Source organism: Cheilinus undulatus, linkage group 24 (assembly GCF_018320785.1).
Source record: "Cheilinus undulatus linkage group 24, ASM1832078v1, whole genome shotgun sequence".
NCBI classification, from domain to species: domain Eukaryota; kingdom Metazoa; phylum Chordata; class Actinopteri; order Labriformes; family Labridae; genus Cheilinus; species Cheilinus undulatus.
Window position 1 is genome coordinate 1,048,676 of NC_054888.1, and position 18,307 is coordinate 1,066,982.

General features: G+C 45.7%; 1 protein-coding gene across 6 annotated transcripts in view; it reads left to right on the top strand.

Moving 5' to 3' along the window:
• LOC121505964 (target of Nesh-SH3-like) overlaps positions 1-18,307 on the top strand; it is a 42,913-nt gene that overhangs the window by 12,869 nt on the left and 11,737 nt on the right. For 2 of the 6 annotated variants that reach the window (XM_041781412.1, XM_041781414.1), the window contains exons 7-13: positions 2,225-2,264; positions 2,675-2,746; positions 3,014-3,070; positions 6,133-6,333; positions 12,733-12,810; positions 13,197-13,379; positions 15,874-15,942. In XM_041781412.1, the coding sequence (XP_041637346.1) occupies positions 2,225-2,264; positions 2,675-2,746; positions 3,014-3,070; positions 6,133-6,333; positions 12,733-12,810; positions 13,197-13,379; positions 15,874-15,942 (700 nt within the window). The remainder of the gene's footprint in view (positions 1-2,224; positions 2,265-2,674; positions 2,747-3,013; positions 3,071-6,132; positions 6,334-12,732; positions 12,811-13,196; positions 13,380-15,873; positions 15,943-18,307) is intronic. The other 4 variants (XM_041781413.1, XM_041781416.1, XM_041781415.1 and 1 more) reach the window with 4 other exon arrangements.

Consider the following 18,307-nt stretch of genomic DNA (forward strand, 5'->3'; position numbering starts at 1 on the left):
AAGGCAAGGATGGAATAGTCCATAGGCTTTAAATGACAACATAATTAAATGCAAGGATGAATGATCCATAGGCTTTAAATGACAATATTATTAAAGGCAAGGATGGAATGATCCATAGGCTTTAAAGGACAACATCATTAAATGCAAGGATGGATTGATCCATAGGTTTTAAAGGACAACATTATTAAAGGCAAGGATGGAATGGTCCATAGGTTTTAAAGGAAAAAAAAATTAAAGGCAAGGATGGAATGGTCCATAGGCTTTAAAGGACAATATAATTAAATGCAAGGATGGAATGATCCATAGGCTTTAAAGGACAACATTATTAACATTATCAACATTATCCTTGCCATTGATAAAGCTGTCCTTTACAGCCTTTGGATGATGATTGGCCCCTTGATGCTATTATTTAAATGTCCACAGAACATTCCATCCTTGCCTTTGATGCTATCATTTCAATGTCTGCAGAACATTCCATCCTTGCCTTTGATGCTATCTTTTAAATGTCTACAGAACATTCCATCCTTGCCTTTGATGCTTTTGTTTTAAGGTCTACAGAACATTCCATTCTTGGCTTTGATGCTATCTTTTAAATGTCTAGATATCATTCCATCCTTGCCATTGATGCTGTCATTTAGATGTCTAGAGAACATTGCACCCTTGCCTTTGATGCTATGGTTTAAATGTCTACAGAACATTCCATCCTTGCCTTTGATGCTATCATGTAAATGTCTACAGAACATTCCATCCTTTCCTTTGATGCTGTCATTTAAGGTCTAGCGAACATTCCATCCGTATCTTTGATGCTGTCAATTAAAGGTCTACAGAACATTCCATCCTTGACTTTGGTGCTATGGTTTAAATGTCTAGAGAACATTCCATCCTTGCCTTTGATGCTGTCATTTAAGGTCTAGCGAACATTCCATCCGTATCTTTGATGCTGTCAATTAAAGGTCTACAGAACATTCCATCCTTGACTTTGGTGCTATGGTTTAAATGTCTAGAGAACATCCCATTCTTGCCTTTGATGCTATAGTTTAAATGTCTAGGGAACATTTCATCCTTGCCTTTCATGCTGTCATTTAAATGTCTAGGGAACATTCCATCCTTGCCTTTGATGCTGTCATTTAACGTCTACAGAACATTCCATCCTTGCCTTTGATGCTATAGTTTAAATGTCTAGGGAACATTCCATCCTTGCCTTTGATGCTGTCATTTAACGTCTACAGAACATTCCATCCTTGCCTTTGATGCTGTCATTTAAATGTCTACAGAACATTCCACCCTTGCCTTTGATGCTTTTATTTTAAGGTCTACAGAACATTCCATTCTTGACTTGGATGCTATTGTTTAAATGTCTAGATATCATTCCATCCTTGCCTTTGATGCTGTCATTCAAATGTCTACAGAACATTCCATCCTTGAAGATGGATGGAATGATCCATAGGCTTTAAAGGACAACATAATTAAAGGCAAGAATGAATGATCCATAGGTTTTAAAGGAAAACATTATTAAAGGCAAGGATGGAATGGTCCATAGGCTTTAAAGGACAACATCATTAAAGGCAAGGATGGAATGATCCATAGGCTTCAAAGGACAACATAATTAAATGCAAGGATGGAATGATCAATAGGCTTTAAAGGACAACATATGAAATGCAAGGATGGAATGGTCCGTAGGCTTTAAAGGACAACATTATTAAAGGCAAGAATGAATGATCCATAGGTTTTAAAGGACAACATTATTAAAGGCAAGGATGGAATGATCCATAGGCTTTAAAGGACAACATCATTAAAGGCAAGAATGGAATGATCCATAGGCTTCAAAGGACAACATTATTAAAGGCAAGGATGGAATGATCCATAGGCTTTAAAGGACAACATTATTAAAGGCAGGGCTGTAATGTTTTATAGACTGTAAAGGCTGATATATGATATCAGAGGATGGCGTGTTTGTGAAGCAGGGATGTTGGGGCTTTTTTCCTTTAACCAAACATCAGGCCATATTTGGGACTCTCAATCAAAACGAGAACAAAAGATGGCATTTAAAGACATGCTGCTAAGCTCCGCCCCTCTCTGCTCCTATTTTAGCTCCTGAAGCTAAAAACCATGAACTGAATGGAAATGTTAAGCCATAATGTTAGGTCTGATTGGATGTTTGTCTCTGCAGCAGTGCATTCTGGGAGCTGTAGTCCTAACCCGTGTGGTGTTGTTTGTCTTTCAGAAACCTCTGGGCCCTCACGCTCTGTTCCCTCCTCGTATCGGTGAGTTTTAACCTCCTCTCTGAGCGTCTCTGAGCGTGTTCAGACAGCGCCACGCTGACAGGAATCTGGCTAACGCTCAGGTGTAATCCTCCTCCACCTGTTTTCATCACAATAAAGACAGAATAAAGGCGGCAGCACAAGTTCAGACCGGTCTGAGCCGGGAAGCTCCTAGAAACATCAGAGACACCGAGGTCAGGACAGGAGAAAGCATTAGAGAAGAGAAGAGCCTTTAGAGGCGTTCAATCATCAATAGATTTCCTTATTGATCTAGAAAACAGCTGATCATACGTCCAGATATTCAGGTTAACACATACCCTCTATCAGTGTGCCCCTCTATTAGAAGGATTACAGCAAATCTACTTCCTGTTTAGTGGCGACTCATCCTCCATGTTTGTGTTTTATCTCCGCAGCTCTGCACAACCGGACCCGCCTCCCTCTGCTTAAGAACCCCGCCTTCCCTGGAGCTCCTCGCACCTCTTTCGGTGATTATCACTTCCTCTTTACTCCACAAAAACACTGTCACTTCCTGTGCATACTCTCAGACGCTGCACAAGGTCACAACCACGTCTGAGCACTGCTGGGACGGTCCCGTGGAAGCGGGCCTATCAGTTAGAGTACATGGGTGTGGCTCCATCTCTGAGATTAACCACAGTTCTGGTTCTGGTCCTGCCTCTTCACTGGGACCATCCAGTCCGTGTTCCTCTTTCCCCTCTTGGTTTCCTCTAAATAACCCCTGTTATCCCCCACAGCGCCCCCTGGAGGCCACCAGGACACTGCCGAGCCTAGCGCCCCCCGTGTTTCTCTCGGTAAACTCCAACTTCCTGTCGTTAAACAGCAGCTTCATTCGCAGCCTGTTTACCTGCTTCAGCTGAGCACCTGGGAGGGGGCGGGGTCTGAGACGTGCAGCTGTTGTGATTGGCTGCATGTTAGCATGTTTTGAGCCTCATAAGACGGTCAGGTGATACGAGTAAGTTCAGTCTGCCCCGCCCACTGAGTGCAGCCACCGCTGTTTTTTTTTTTTTTTTTTTTTTTTTTATCACACTGCTGAAGGTCATGTGACTCCACGGACGCTGCGCTCATGCATCTGAAGCGTTGACTTTTCCTCCTCTTCCTCCTCTTCCTCCTCCCTCTGATTCTTCCTCTGTCTGCTTTCTGATGTCGCTGCGATGTCCAGCAGTCTGCATGATGAGGTCAGCATGGCGGTCCGTTCAGACGCAGACGTTGTCAGATTTCCCGCCAGGGAGAGACGACACAAGTCGATCTGCAGAACAAATCTCCTCCTCCTCTCCTCCTCTCCTCCTCCTCTACCTCCTCATCCTCCTCTCCTCCTCCTCCTCTTCCTCTTCCTCCTCCTCTTCTCCTCCTCTCCACCTCCTACTCTTCTCCTCCTCGACTCCTCCTCCCCTTCTCCTCCTCTCCTCCTCCTCTACCTCCTCATCCTCCTCTCCTCCTCCTCCTCTTCCTCTTCCTCCTCCTCTTCTCCTCCTCTCCTCCTCCTCCTCTTCTCCTCCTCTTCTCCTCCTCCCCTTCTCCTCCTCTCCTCCTCCTCCCCTTCTCCTCTCCTTCTCCTCCTCTCCTCCTCCTCGACCTCCTCATCCTCCTCTCCTCCTCCTCCTCTTCCTCTTCCTCCTCCTCTTCTCCTCCTCTCCTCCTCTCCTCCTCCTCCTCTTCTCCTCCTCTCCTCCTCCTCCTCTTCTCCTCCTCTTCTCCTCCCCCCCTTCTCCTCCTCTCCTCCTCCTCCCCTCCTCCTCCTCCTCCTCTCCATCTCCTCCTCCTCCCCTTCTCCTCTCCTTCTCCTCCTCTCCTCCTCCTCTACCTCCTCATCCTCCTCTCCTCCCCCTCTTCTCCTCCTCTCCTCCTCCTCCTCTTCTCCTCCTCTTCTCCTCCTCCCCTTCTCCTCCCCTCCTCCTCCTCCTCCTCCTCTCCATCTCCTCCTCCTCCCCTCTCCTCCTCCTCTCCTCCTCTCCTCCTCCTCTACCTCCTCATCCTCCTCTCCTCCCCCTCTCCTCCTCTCCTCCTCCTCTCCTCCTCATCCTCCTCTCCTCCTCTTCTCCTCCTCCTCGCCTCCTCCTCCTCTTCTCCTCCTCTCCTCCTCCTCCCCGTCTCCTCCTCTCCTCCTCCTCCTCTCCTCCTCCTCTACCTCCTCATCCTCCTCTCCTCCCCCTCTCCTCCTCCTCCTCTTCTCCTCCTCTCTTCCCCCTCCTCTCCTCTTCCTCCTCCTCTTCTCCTCTTCCTCCCCCCCACCTCTCCCCTCCTCTCCTCCTCCTCCTCCTCCTCCTCCTGTCCTCTTCCTCCGCCTCTCTTCCCCCTCCTCTCCTCTTCCTCCTCCTCTTCTCCTCTTCCTCCCCTCCACCTCTCCTCCTCTCCTCCTCCTCTTCTCCTCCTCTCCTCCTCCTCCTCCTCCTCCTCCTCCTCTCCTCTCCTCCTCCTCCCCTTCTCCTCCTCCTTCTCCTCCTCTCCTCCTCCTCTACCTCCTCATCCTCCTCTCCTCCCCTCTCCTCCTCCCTCTCCTCCTCCTCCTCCTCCTGTCCTCTTCCTCTGCCTCTCCCTCCTCTCCTCTTCCTCCTCCTCTTCTCCTCTTCCTCTTCCTCCCCTCCACCTCTCCCCTCCTCTCCCTCCTCTTCTCCTCCTCCTCCTCCTCTCCTCTTCCTCCCCCACAACCACACCCCACCCCTACTCCGCCGCACCACATCCACCTCTTCACCTCTCCACCTCCTCCTCCTCTCTTCTCTTCCCTCCTCCTCCTCCCTTCTCCTCTCCTCCTCCCCCTCCTCCTCCTCCTCCTCTCTCTTCCCCCTCCTCCTCCTCCTCCTCCTCCTCTCCTCTTCCTCCCCTCCACCTCTCCCCTCCTCTTCCTCCTCCTCCTTCTCATCCTCTCTCCTCATCCTCCTCTTCACCTCTCCTCCTCCTCCTCCTCTTCTCCTCTTCCTCCTCTCCTACTCCCCTTCTCCTCTCCTCTTCCCCCCCTCCTCCTCCTCTCCTCTTCTCCTCTTCCTCCCCCTCCACCTCTCCCTCCTCTCCTCCTCCTCCTCCTCTTCTCCTCCTCCTCCTCCTCTCCTCTTCCTCCCCTCCACCTCTCCTCCTCTCCTCCTCCTCCTCCTCCTCTTCCTCCCTCTCCTCATCTTCCTCCTCTCTCTCCTCCTCTTCCTCCTCCTCCTTCTCCTCCTCGTCTGGTCTTCCTCCTGGTGACCTCTCCTCCTCCTCCTCCTCTTCTCCTCTTCCTCCTCTCCTCCTCCCCTTCTCTTCTCCTCTTCCCCCCTCCTCCTCCTCCCCTCCTCGTCCTCCTCCTCCTCTCCTCCCCCTCTCCTACTCCTCCTCTCCTCCTCCTCCTCCTCCTCCTCTCCTCTTCCTCCCCTCCACCTCTCCCCTCCTCCTTCTCATCCTCCTCTCCTCATCCTCCTCTTCACCTCTCCTCCTCCTCCTCCTCTTCTCCTCTTCCTCCTCTCCTCCTCCCCTTCTCTTCTCCTCTTCCCCCTCCTCCTCCTCCTCTCCTCCCCTCCTCCTCCTCCTCCTCTTCCTCCCCCTCCTCCTCCTGCTTCACCAGGATGAAGTCTTCAGACTTCAGACTGCGTGGATGATGGAGCAGAACTGATCACTGGACGTCTGTTTGATGGTTAAAAAAAAAGGCGGGGTCATGTCACATGGTTATGTCAGGAATCTCCATGGAAACTGAAGGTTTAAAGTCATTGATGGTTTCAGTCATTGAAATAACTTCTTTGACCCCTGCGCCTCCATAAATGTTTTTTAGATGAATCAAAGATGGACGTCTGGTGAGTCAAACCCAGTAATCCTGGACCATGAACCTTCACTCAGACCCAGTGATCAGTTTTCCCATGATCCCCGTCCCTCTCTCTCCTCTCTCGCCCAGACGGAGAAAGCTCTTTTAGAAACGACTCGGTGAAAGCGTCGGATCCTCGTCCTGCCCTCCCCTCTCTCCTGGCCACCACGGTCCCTCCTGCAGACACCACAGTCTCCCCCCTCCTAACACTGACCTCCATGGTCCACCCTTGGCAGAGACAGACTACTAAGGCACCTACTAATGTACCTGAGAAGACCTTTAACCCTGCTGGTAATTCAACCTTCAGACTTCTTTTTACACCAACGGACATTAACATGTTCCTCCTCACAGGGAGACCCATTCATCACAGCACTTTATAGGGCTGTAAACCTTCCTACAGACAGGAAGGTTTATGCCAAAGAACAGGAAGGTTTATGCCAAAGAACAGAAAGGTTTATGCCAAAGTACAGGAAGGTTTATGCCAAAGAACAGGAAGGTTTATGCCAAAGAACAGGAAGGTTTATGCCAAAGAACAGGAAGGTTTATGCCAAAGAACAGGAAGGTTTATGCCAAAGATCAGGAGGGTTTATGCCAAAGAACAGGAAGGTTTATGCCAAAGAACAGGAAGGTTTATGCTAAAGAACAGGAAGGTTTATGCCAAAGAACAGGAGGGTTTATGTCAAAGAACAGGAAGGTTTATGCTAAAAAACAGGAGGGTTTATGCCAAGGAACAGGAAGGTTTATGCCAAAAAACAGGAAGGTTTATGCCAAAGAACAGGAGGGTTTATACCAAGGAACAGGAAGGTTTATGCCAAAGAACAGGAAGGTTTATGCCAAAGAACAGGAGGGTTTATGCCAAAGAACAGGAAGGTTTATGCCAAAGAACAGGAGGGTTTATACCAAGGAACAGGAAGGTTTATGCCAAAAAACAGGAAGGTTTATGCCAAAGAACAGGAGGGTTTATGCCAAAGAACAGGAATGTTTATGCCAAAGAACAGGAAGTTTCATGCCAAAGAACAGGAAGGTTTATGCCAAAGAACAGGAGGGTTTATGCCAAAGAACAGGAAGGTTTATGCTAAAAATCAGCAGGGTTTATGCCAAAGAACAGGAAGGTTTATGCCAAAAAACAGGAGGGTTTATGTCAAAGAACAGGAAGGTTTATGCCAAAAAACAGGAGGGTTTATGCCAAAGAACAGGAAGGTTTATGCCAAAAAACAGGAGGGTTTATGCCAAAGAACAGGAAGGTTTATGCCAAAGAACAGGAAGGTTTATGCGAAGGAACAGGAAGGTTTATGCTAAAGAACAGGAAGGTTTATGCCAAAGAACAGGAGGGTTTATGCCAAAGAACAGGAAGGTTAATGCCAAAGAACAGGAAGGTTTATGCCAAAGAACAGGAGGGTTTATGCCAAAGAACAGGAAGGTTTATGCTAAAAATCAGCAGGGTTTATGCCAAAGAACAGGAAGGTTTATGCCAAAGAACAGGAGGGTTTATGCTAAAAAACAGGAGGGTTTATGCCAAAGAACAGGAAGTTTTATGCCAAAGAACAGGAGGGTTTATGCCAAAGAACAGGAAGGTTTATGCCAAAGAACAGGAAGGTTTATGCCGAAGAACAGGAGGGTTTATGTCAAAAGACAGGAAGGTTTATTCCAAAGAACAGGGAGGTTAATGCCAAAGAACAGGAGGGTTTATGCCAAAGAACAGGAAGGTTTATGCCAAAGAACAGGAGGGTTTATGTCAAAGAACAGGAAGGTTTATGCCAAAGAACAGGAAGGTTTATGCCAAAGAACAGGAGGGTTTATGCTAAAAATCAGGAAGGTTTATGCCAAAGAACAGGAAGGTTTATGCCAAAGAACAGGAGTGTTTATGTCAAAGAACAGGAAGGTTTATGCTAAAAAACAGGAGGGTTTATGCCAAAGAGCAGGAAGGTTTATGCCAAAGAACAGGAAGGTTTATGCCAAAGAACAGGAGGGTTTATACCAAAGAACAGGAAGGTTTATGCCAAAGAACAGAAAGGTTTATGCCAAAGAACAGGAGGGTTTATGCCAAAGAACAGGAAGGTTTATGCCAAAGAACAGGAGGGTTTATGCCAAGGAACAGGAAGGTTTATGCCAAAAAACAGGAAGGTTTATGCTAAAGAACAGGAGGGTTTATGCCAAAGAACAGGAATGTTTATGCCAAAGAACAAGAAGGTTTATGCCAAAGAACAGGAAGGTTTATGCCAAAGAACAGGAGGGTTTATGCCAAAGAACAGGAAGGTTTATGCCAAAGAACAGGAGGGTTTATGTCAAAGAACAGGAAGGTTTATGCCAAAAAACAGGAAGGTTTATGCCAAAGAACAGGAGGGTTTATACCAAGGAACAGGAAGGTTTATGCCAAAGAACAGGAAGGTTTATGCCAAAGAACAGGAGGGTTTATGCCAAAGAACAGGAATGTTTATGCCAAAGAACAGGAAGTTTCATGCCAAAGAACAGGAAGGTTTATGCCAAAGAACAGGAGGGTTTATGCCAAAGAACAGGAAGGTTTATGCTAAAAATCAGCAGGGTTTATGCCAAAGAACAGGAAGGTTTATGCCAAAAAACAGGAGGGTTTATGTCAAAGAACAGGAAGGTTTATGCCAAAAAACAGGAGGGTTTATGCCAAAGAACAGGAAGGTTTATGCCAAAAAACAGGAGGGTTTATGCCAAAGAACAGGAAGGTTTATGCCAAAGAACAGGAAGGTTTATGCCAAAGAACAGGAAGGTTTATGCTAAAGAACAGGAAGGTTTATGCCAAAGAACAGGAGGGTTTATGCCAAAGAACAGGAAGGTTTATGCCAAAGAACAGGAAGGTTTATGCCAAAGAACAGGAGGGTTTATGCCAAAGAACAGGAAGGTTTATGCTAAAAATCAGCAGGGTTTATGCCAAAGAACAGGAAGGTTTATGCCAAAGAACAGGAGGGTTTATGCTAAAAAACAGGAGGGTTTATGCCAAAGAACAGGAAGTTTTATGCCAAAGAACAGGAGGGTTTATGCCAAAGAACAGGAAGGTTTATGCCAAAGAACAGGAGGGTTTATGCAAAAGAACAGGAAGGTTTATGCCAAAGAACAGGAAGATTTATGCCGAAGAACAGGAGGGTTTATGTCAAAAGACAGGAGGGTTTATTCCAAAGAACAGGGAGGTTAATGCCAAAGAACAGGAGGGTTTATGCCAAAGAACAGGAAGGTTTATGCCAAAGAACAGGAGGGTTTATGTCAAAGAACAGGAAGGTTTATGCCAAAGAACAGGAAGGTTTATGCTAAAAATCAGCAGGGTTTATGCCAAAGAACAGGAAGGTTTATGCCAAAGAACAGGAAGGTTTATGCCGAAGAACAGGAGGGTTTATGTCAAAAGACAGGAGGGTTTATTCCAAAGAACAGGGAGGTTAATGCCAAAGAACAGGAGGGTTTATGCCAAAGAACAGGAAGGTTTATGCCAAAGAACAGGAGGGTTTATGTCAAAGAACAGGAAGGTTTATGCCAAAGAACAGGAAGGTTTATGCCAAAGAACAGGAGGGTTTATGCTAAAAATCAGGAAGGTTTATGCCAAAGAACAGGAAGGTTTATGCCAAAGAACAGGAGTGTTTATGTCAAAGAACAGGAAGGTTTATGCTAAAAAACAGGAGGGTTTATGCCAAAGAGCAGGAAGGTTTATGCCAAAGAACAGGAAGGTTTATGCCAAAGAACAGGAGGGTTTATACCAAAGAACAGGAAGGTTTATGCCAAAGAACAGAAAGGTTTATGCCAAAGAACAGGAGGGTTTATGCCAAAGAACAGAAAGGTTTATGCCAAAGAACAGGAGGGTTTATGCCAAGGAACAGGAAGGTTTATGCCAAAAAACAGGAAGGTTTATGCCAAAGAACAGGAGGGTTTATGCCAAAGAACAGGAATGTTTATGCCAAAGAACAAGAAGGTTTATGCCAAAGAACAGGAAGGTTTATGCCAAAGAACAGGAAGGTTTATGCGAAGGAACAGGAAGGTTTATGCTAAAGAACAGGAAGGTTTATGCCAAAGAACAGGAGGGTTTATGCCAAAGAACAGGAAGGTTTATGCCAAAGAACAGGAAGGTTTATGCCAAAGAACAGGAGGGTTTATGCCAAAGAACAGGAAGGTTTATGCTAAAAATCAGCAGGGTTTATGCCAAAGAACAGGAAGGTTTATGCCAAAGAACAGGAGGGTTTATGCTAAAAAACAGGAGGGTTTATGCCAAAGAACAGGAAGTTTTATGCCAAAGAACAGGAGGGTTTATGCCAAAGAACAGGAAGGTTTATGCCAAAGAACAGGAGGGTTTATGCAAAAGAACAGGAAGGTTTATGCCAAAGAACAGGAAGGTTTATGCCGAAGAACAGGAGGGTTTATGTCAAAAGACAGGAGGGTTTATTCCAAAGAACAGGGAGGTTAATGCCAAAGAACAGGAGGGTTTATGCCAAAGAACAGGAAGGTTTATGCCAAAGAACAGGAGGGTTTATGTCAAAGAACAGGAAGGTTTATGCCAAAGAACAGGAAGGTTTATGCCAAAGAACAGGAGGGTTTATGCTAAAAATCAGGAAGGTTTATGCCAAAGAACAGGAAGGTTTATGCCAAAGAACAGGAGTGTTTATGTCAAAGAACAGGAAGGTTTATGCTAAAAAACAGGAGGGTTTATGCCAAAGAGCAGGAAGGTTTATGCCAAAGAACAGGAAGGTTTATGCCAAAGAACAGGAGGGTTTATACCAAAGAACAGGAAGGTTTATGCCAAAGAACAGTAAGGTTTATGCCAAAGAACAGGAGGGTTTATGCCAAAGAACAGAAAGGTTTATGCCAAAGAACAGGAGGGTTTATGCCAAGGAACAGGAAGGTTTATGCCAAAAAACAGGAAGGTTTATGCCAAAGAACAGGAGGGTTTATGCCAAAGAACAGGAATGTTTATGCCAAAGAACAAGAAGGTTTATGCCAAAGAACAGGAAGGTTTATGCCAAAGAACAGGAGGGTTTATGCCAAAGAACAGGAAGGTTTATGCCAAAGAACAGGAGGGTTTATGTCAAAGAACAGGAAGGTTTATGCCAAAAAACAGGAGGGTTTATGCCAAAGAACAGGAATGTTTATGCCAAAAAACAGGAGGGTTTATGCCAAAGAACAGGAAGGTTTATGCCAAAGAACAGGAAGGTTTATGCCAAAGAACAGGAGGGTTTATGCCAAAAAACAGGAGGGTTTATGCCAAAGAACAGGAATGTTTATGCCAAAAAACAGGAGGGTTTATGCCAAAGAACAGGAATGTTTATGCCAAAGAACAGGAAGGTTTATGCCAAAGAACAGGAGGGTTTATGTCAAAAAACAGGAAGGTTTATTCCAAAGAACAGGGAGGTTAATGCCAAAGAACAGGAAGGTTTATGCCAAAGAACAGGAAGGTTAATGACCACATTCAGGAATGTTTACGCCCACAAACGTGAAGGGTCATGCCCACAACAACAATTGACACCCTCAAGCAGGAAGATTTACACCCACCAACAAGAGGGTTTATGCCAATAAACATGAAGGTTTACACCCACAAACAAAAGGTTTATTCCCGCAAACAGGAAGGTTCACACCCAAAAAACATAAAATGTTTATTCCCACAAACAGGAAGGTTTATGCCCACAAACAGGAAGGTTAATGACCACATTCAGGAATGTTTATGGCCATAAACATGAAGGTTTATTCCTACAAACAGGAAGGTTTACGCCAACAAACAGGAAGGTTAATGGCCACATTCAGGAAGGTTTATGGCCACAAACATGAGGGTTTATTCCCACAAACAGGAAGGTTTATTCCCACAAACAGGAAGGTTTATTACCACAAACAGGAAGGTTTATTCCCACAAACATGAAAACTTTATTCTCACGAATAGGAAGGTTTATTCCCACAAACATGAAGGTTTATGCCCACAAACAGGAAGGTTAATGAGCACATTCAGGAAGGTTTATGGCCATAAACATGAAGGTTTATTCCTACAAACAGGAAGGTTTACGCCAACAAACAGGAAGGTTAATGGCCACATTCAGGAAGGTTTATGGCCACAAACATGAAGGTTTATTCCCACAAACAGGAAGGTTTATTACCACAAACATGAAGGTTTATTCCCACAAACAGGAAGGTTTATTACCACAAACAGGAAGGTTTATTCCCACAAACATGAAAACTTTATTCTCACGAATAGGAAGGTTTATTCCCACAAACATGAAGGTTTATTCCCACAAACATGAAGGTCTACGCCCACAAACATGAAGGTCTACGCCCACACACAGGATTGTTAACATTTCCTTTCTTGAAGATAAATGAATCACACTCCTCTATTGTTAATAATCTCCTGACGTCTGTCTGTTAAGCTCTCACTGGTTGAGCCGCATAAAGCAGACCATCATCTGCAAACAGCTTAAACTAACATTGAACCATCTGGTTTTGAAAAGGCCAGACTTTCCTCTGTAGAGTTCTTTATTCTTGTCATGTTTGTGGATGAAATACTGATCAGAAAGACTCTTTTATTGTGGTTTCAGTGATTGAATGGACTCTCTACAGAGCATGGTGTTAGATTTTCACCTCTCTCCATTTCTGACTTTTCCAAAGTTTGTCACTTTTCCTGATGAACTTCTTTGGTTTATCTTTACAGATTGAAGGTCTTTCTCTCACAGGCTTAACCCCTTTTTTTCCTCCACGCAGCTTTCGACCAATCACAGGATGAGTCCTCCCTGCTGAGATCCATTCTGGCCAATGAGAGAGCCAGATCTAACCTCTGGGGTAAAATAACCTCATGATTGGCTTCTTTTGTCTTGCATCCAAAGCCAGTCTGTGCTTTCTGTGTGTTTGCCGTCCATGTGCCGCCATCTTGTCCCCTCCAGCTTCAGATAAATGTGCGATGGCGTTTTTGTCCACAGGATTGGCTGCTCGCTGCAGGAGTTTCATTTCATCCAGTGTGGCGTCTGCATGCAGCTCACAATCTGGCAGTCATGGTTCTCATCAGGTTAATGACTGTGGTTGATGGAGATTGTGAGCTCGTTGTTTCTCATTGATCCATCAGAGACCAGTCCTCCATCACTAACATCACTGCTCAGGGCTGCTGCTTCACCTTTGAACTTCATCAGACCTACCTCACCTTATAACGGGTGCTGTTTTTGGTCTTTTAGGTGCAGACAACAAAAGAAACTTGTCTCCATCGTTGGCCTTTCAGCCCTACGACCCTGCAGCTCCCCCGCTGGTCAGATCCATGAGACCTGGGTCCAGAAACCCCCCGTACCCCCTCTCTAACGGCCTCAGACAACCCAACCTTAGAGCCAGTAGCGTCGTCCCCTCCTCTGGGATACTGGGGGGTAATCCTCCTTGTTCCTGTCTCTGAGCACCTCTGTGGGGGTTTCTGTCCTGTCAGACCCCTAGATGCTAACATTTTAGCACTGAACATGCTACACTTTAAAACCACATTAGACCCTAAACTTTGATTTCAGGACACTTTTTTAAAATGAGACAGTTTGACATCAGATTTTTGGATATCTTTAAATGGGCTGCCACTGGTCAGGAATTTAAGGTCCAAAACCAGGAAAGACTCGCCTTCAAAAAAGAAGGTTTGCACCCAGAAACCAGAAGGTTTATGCCTACAAACAGGAAGGTAAACAACCAGAAACAGGAAGGTTTACGCCCACAAACATGAAGGTTTACAACCAGAAATAGGAAGGTTTATGCCCACAAACAGGAAGGTTTACAACCAGAAATAGGAAGGTTTATGCCAAAAAACAGGAAGGTTTACAGCTACAAACAGGAAGGTTTACACCCACAAACAGGAAGGTTCATGCTCAGAAAAAGGAAGGTTTACGCCCACAAACATGAAGGTTTACAACCAGAAATAGGAAGGTTTATGCCAAAAAACAGGAAGGTTTACAACTACAAACAGGAAGGTTTACACCCACAAACAGGAAGGTTCATGCTCAGAAAAAGGAAGGTTTACACCCACAAACATGAAGGTTTACAACCAGAAATAGGAAGGTTTATGCCAAAAAACAGGAAGGTTTACAACTACAAACAGGAAGGTTTACGCCCACAAACATGAAGGTTTACAACCAGAAATGGGAAGCTTTATGCCAACAAACAGGAAGGTTTACAACTACAAACAGGAAGGTTTACAACCACAAACAGGAAGGTTTAAGCCCAGACAAAGGAAGGTTGATGCCCAGAAAAAGGAAGGTTTACGCCCACAAACAGGAAGGTTTATGCCCACAAACAGAAAGATTTACAACCACAAACAGGAAGGTTTAAGCCCAGACAAAGGACGGTTGATGCCCAGAAAAAGGAAGGTTTACAACCATAGACATGATGGTTTACAACCAGAAATAGGAAGGTTTACGCCCAGAAACAGGAAGGTTTACCCCCAAAAACAGGAAGGTTCATGCCCAGTAAAAGGAAGGTTTACGCCCACAAACATGAAGGCTTACAACCAGAAATGGGAAGGTTTACAACTACAAACAAGAAGGTTTACAACCACAAACAGGAAGGTTTATGCCCAGACAAAGGATGGTTGATGCCCAGAAAAAGGAAGGTTCACGCCCACAAACAGGAAGGTTTATGCCCAGACAAAGGATGGTTGATGCCCAGAAAAAGGAAGGTTCACGCCCACAAACAGGAAGGTTTATGCCCAGACAAAGGATGGTTGATGCCCAGAAAAAGGAAGGTTTACGCCCACAAACAGGAAGGTTTATGCCCACAAGCAGAAAGCTTAATGTCCTCAAATGGGAAGGTTTATCCAACAAAACAGGAAGGTTTATGCCCAGAAAAAGGTACGTTAACGCCCACAAACAGGAAGGTTTACACACCAAAGCAGAAAGTTTTAAGCCCACAAACAGGAAAGTTTAAGCCCCACCAACAGGAAGGTTTACGCCCTCCAAAAGGACAGTTTTAGGCTCACTGATAGGAATTTTTTTTTCCCACAAACAAATAATAATAATAATAAAATAAATACTACTGTGCTTTAGTGTTTAAAACCATAATTATTTTGGCAGCAGATTTAGAGACAGTGTCATCTGCATACAGTAGGTGTTTTTTAAGATAGCCTGACTTCTTTCTGGAAGATTGTGAATGTTCATTTCAAATTTCAACTCTTGAACACTTATGAAACTACTGTGTCTAGGTTTAAAATACTCTAACTGGTCTTTTTTCATGTTTGGACATCTCCTTAAACAAGAGTGTCGTCTGCAAAACATCAAACCAAACCCGACATAAACTGACTAAAAACATCAGTTGGTGGTGAAGCAGTGGTGATTTCAACCTTTTGAGCTTTAGCTCTTTCTTACCTGGACAGGTAACCTGATCCTGGTTTATTTGATTATTTCCTTTAACTATATTTTAATTCCCAAGGACAGATGACCCCAGAGGTTGATTTTCTCTGCGGGTCTCTTCACGGTTTCATGTTTTTAGCCTTTTTTTTCTCATCTCTGTGCCTCTGATGAACCCGTCAGATCAACAACCAATCACAGCCTTTTAACCTCCGGGTTGGAATAAAGTCAAACTGTCAGCCAGGTTCATGTCACCACATGTCATCCACCATCCCTCCTTCTCCGACTAGGAGTGAGGAACAAAGGAGATGAGAAGGACCCAGTTGAGTCTTTCTGGACCATTTCCATATTGGATTGGAAGCACACATCAAAAACATCTCTGAACTGGTAAAAAGAGATTTTCTCCTGATAACTGCCCACACCAGACTTCCTGTCTCCTTCAGAATAAAGCGGTACATCAGGATGTGATTGGTTGTTGTCCTGTCGGGTTCAATCTCGATAAGCTCCTCCTTTCCCGCCGTAACGCTGGCTTTTCTCCCCACAGTTAACGGACAGCCTCAGCGGGGGGGCCTCGCCCCACCTCGACCAGCCTTATGGTCCAGACCTCGACTCGGTAAAAGACTCGTCTGTCTCTACGTGTCTCACCATCGTCTCCATTAACCTGTCAGTCGCTTTGCAGCCTCTTCACCTACAGCACCGCCGTGTTTCTGTCTCTATCTGTGGGGTTTAATGTTCATGTTCATTCCTCTGTCTTCATCCATCCATCCTCCATCCATCCTCCATCTATCCTCCATCCATCCTCCATCCATCCTCCATCTATCCTCCATCCATCCTCCATCTATCCTCCATTCATCCTTCATCCAATCCTCCATCTATCCTCCATCCATCCTTCATCCATCCTCCATCCATCCTCATCCATCCTCCATCCATCCTCCATCCATCCTCCATCTATCCTCCATCTATCCTCCATCCATCCTCCATCTATCCTCCATCTATCCTCCATCCATCCTTCATCCATCCTCCATCCATCCTCCATCCATCCTCCATCTATCCTCCATCCATCCTTCATCCATCCTTCATCCGTCCCTCATCCATCCTCCATCCATCCACAGCTCTGTCTCCTGTCCTGGCTCAGACTCAGTAGTTGTATGAGTCCAGAAACAGCCGCGGTGATGTCACTGCGCTTTGTGTGGTGGTGGCAGGGGTGTGGTGGGACGGGGGGTGGAGTGGGGGGCAGTGGGCGGGGCTGAGTGTCTGTCTTTGTGATTGTGGTGGGGGTTCCAGTTGTTCTTCCGGGGAGCGTCTGTTTCCTGTTTCACTGATTGTTTCAGCAGGTTTGTTTTTCTTACGTAACGTCCAGAGGAAAACCAGATTTATCAAATCGCCTACAGGATCCTGACTGAGCCTGAGACCGTAGACCCCAGGACTATGGAAACCAGGACTGTAGACCCCAGGACTGTAAAAACAGGACTGTAGAAACCAGGACTGTAGAACCACGACTGTTAAACCAGGACTGTAGAAACCAGGACTGTAGAAACAGGACTGTAGAAACCAGGACTGTAGAACCACGACTGTAGAACCAGGACTGTAGAAACCAGGACTGTAGAACCACGACTGTAAAACCAGGACTGTAGAAACCAGGACTGTAGAACCACGACTGTAGAACCAGGACTGTAGAAACCAGGACTGTAGAAACCAGGACTGTAAAACCACGACTGTAGAACCACGACTGTAAAACCAGGACTGTAGAAACCAGGACTGTAGAACCACGACTGTAGAACCAGGACTGTAGAAACCAGGACTGTAGAAACCAGGACTGTAGAACCACGACTGTAGAACCACGACTGTAAAACCAGGACTGTAGAAACCAGGACTGTAGAACCACGACTGTAGAACCAGGACTGTAGACCCCAGGACTGTAGAAACAGGACTGTAGAAACCAGGACTGTAGAACCACGACTGTAAAACCAGGACTGTAGAAACCAGGACTGTAGAACCACGACTGTAGAACCAGGACTGTAGAAACCAGGACTGTAGAACCACGACTGTAAAACCAGGACTGTAGAAACCAGGACTGTAGAACCACGACTGTAGAACCAGGACTGTAGAAACCAGGACTGTAGAACCAGGACTGTAGAAACCAGGACTGTAGAAACCAGGACTGTAGAACCAGGACTGTAGAAACCACGACTGTAGAACCAGGACTGTAGAAACCAGGACTGTAGAACCACGACTGTAGAACCAGGACTGTAGAAACCAGGACTGTAGAACCACGACTGTAGAACCAGGACTGTAGAAACCAGGACTGTAGAACCAGGACTGTAAAACCACGACTGTAGAAACCAGGACTGTAGAAACCAGGACTGTAGAACCACGACTGTAAAACCAGGACTGTAGAAACCAGGACTGTAGAACCAGGACTGTAGAACCAGGACTGTAGAAACCAGGACTGTAGAACCACGACTGTAGAAACCAGGACTGTAGAACCACGACTGTAGAACCACGACTGTAGAAACCAGGACTGTAGAACCACGACTGTAGAACCACGACTGTAGAAACCAGGACTGTAGAACCACGACTGTAGAACCACGACTGTAAAACCAGGACTGTAGAACCGTGTCTGTAGAACCAGGACTGTAAAACCAGGACTGTAGAACCAGGACTGTAGAACCAGGACTGTAGAAACCAGGACTGTAGAACCAGGACTGTAGAACCAGGACTGTAGAAACCAGGACTGTAGAACCACGACTGTAGAACCAGGACTGTAGAACCAGGACTGTAGAACCAGGACTGTAAAACCAGGACTGTAGAAACCAGGACTGTAGAACCAGGACTGTAGAACCAGGACTGTAGAACCAGGACTGTAGAAACCAGGACTTTAGAACCACGACTGTAAAACCAGGATTGTAGAAACCAGGACTGTAGAACCACGACTGTAGAACCACGACTGTAAAACCAGGACTGTAGAACCATGACTG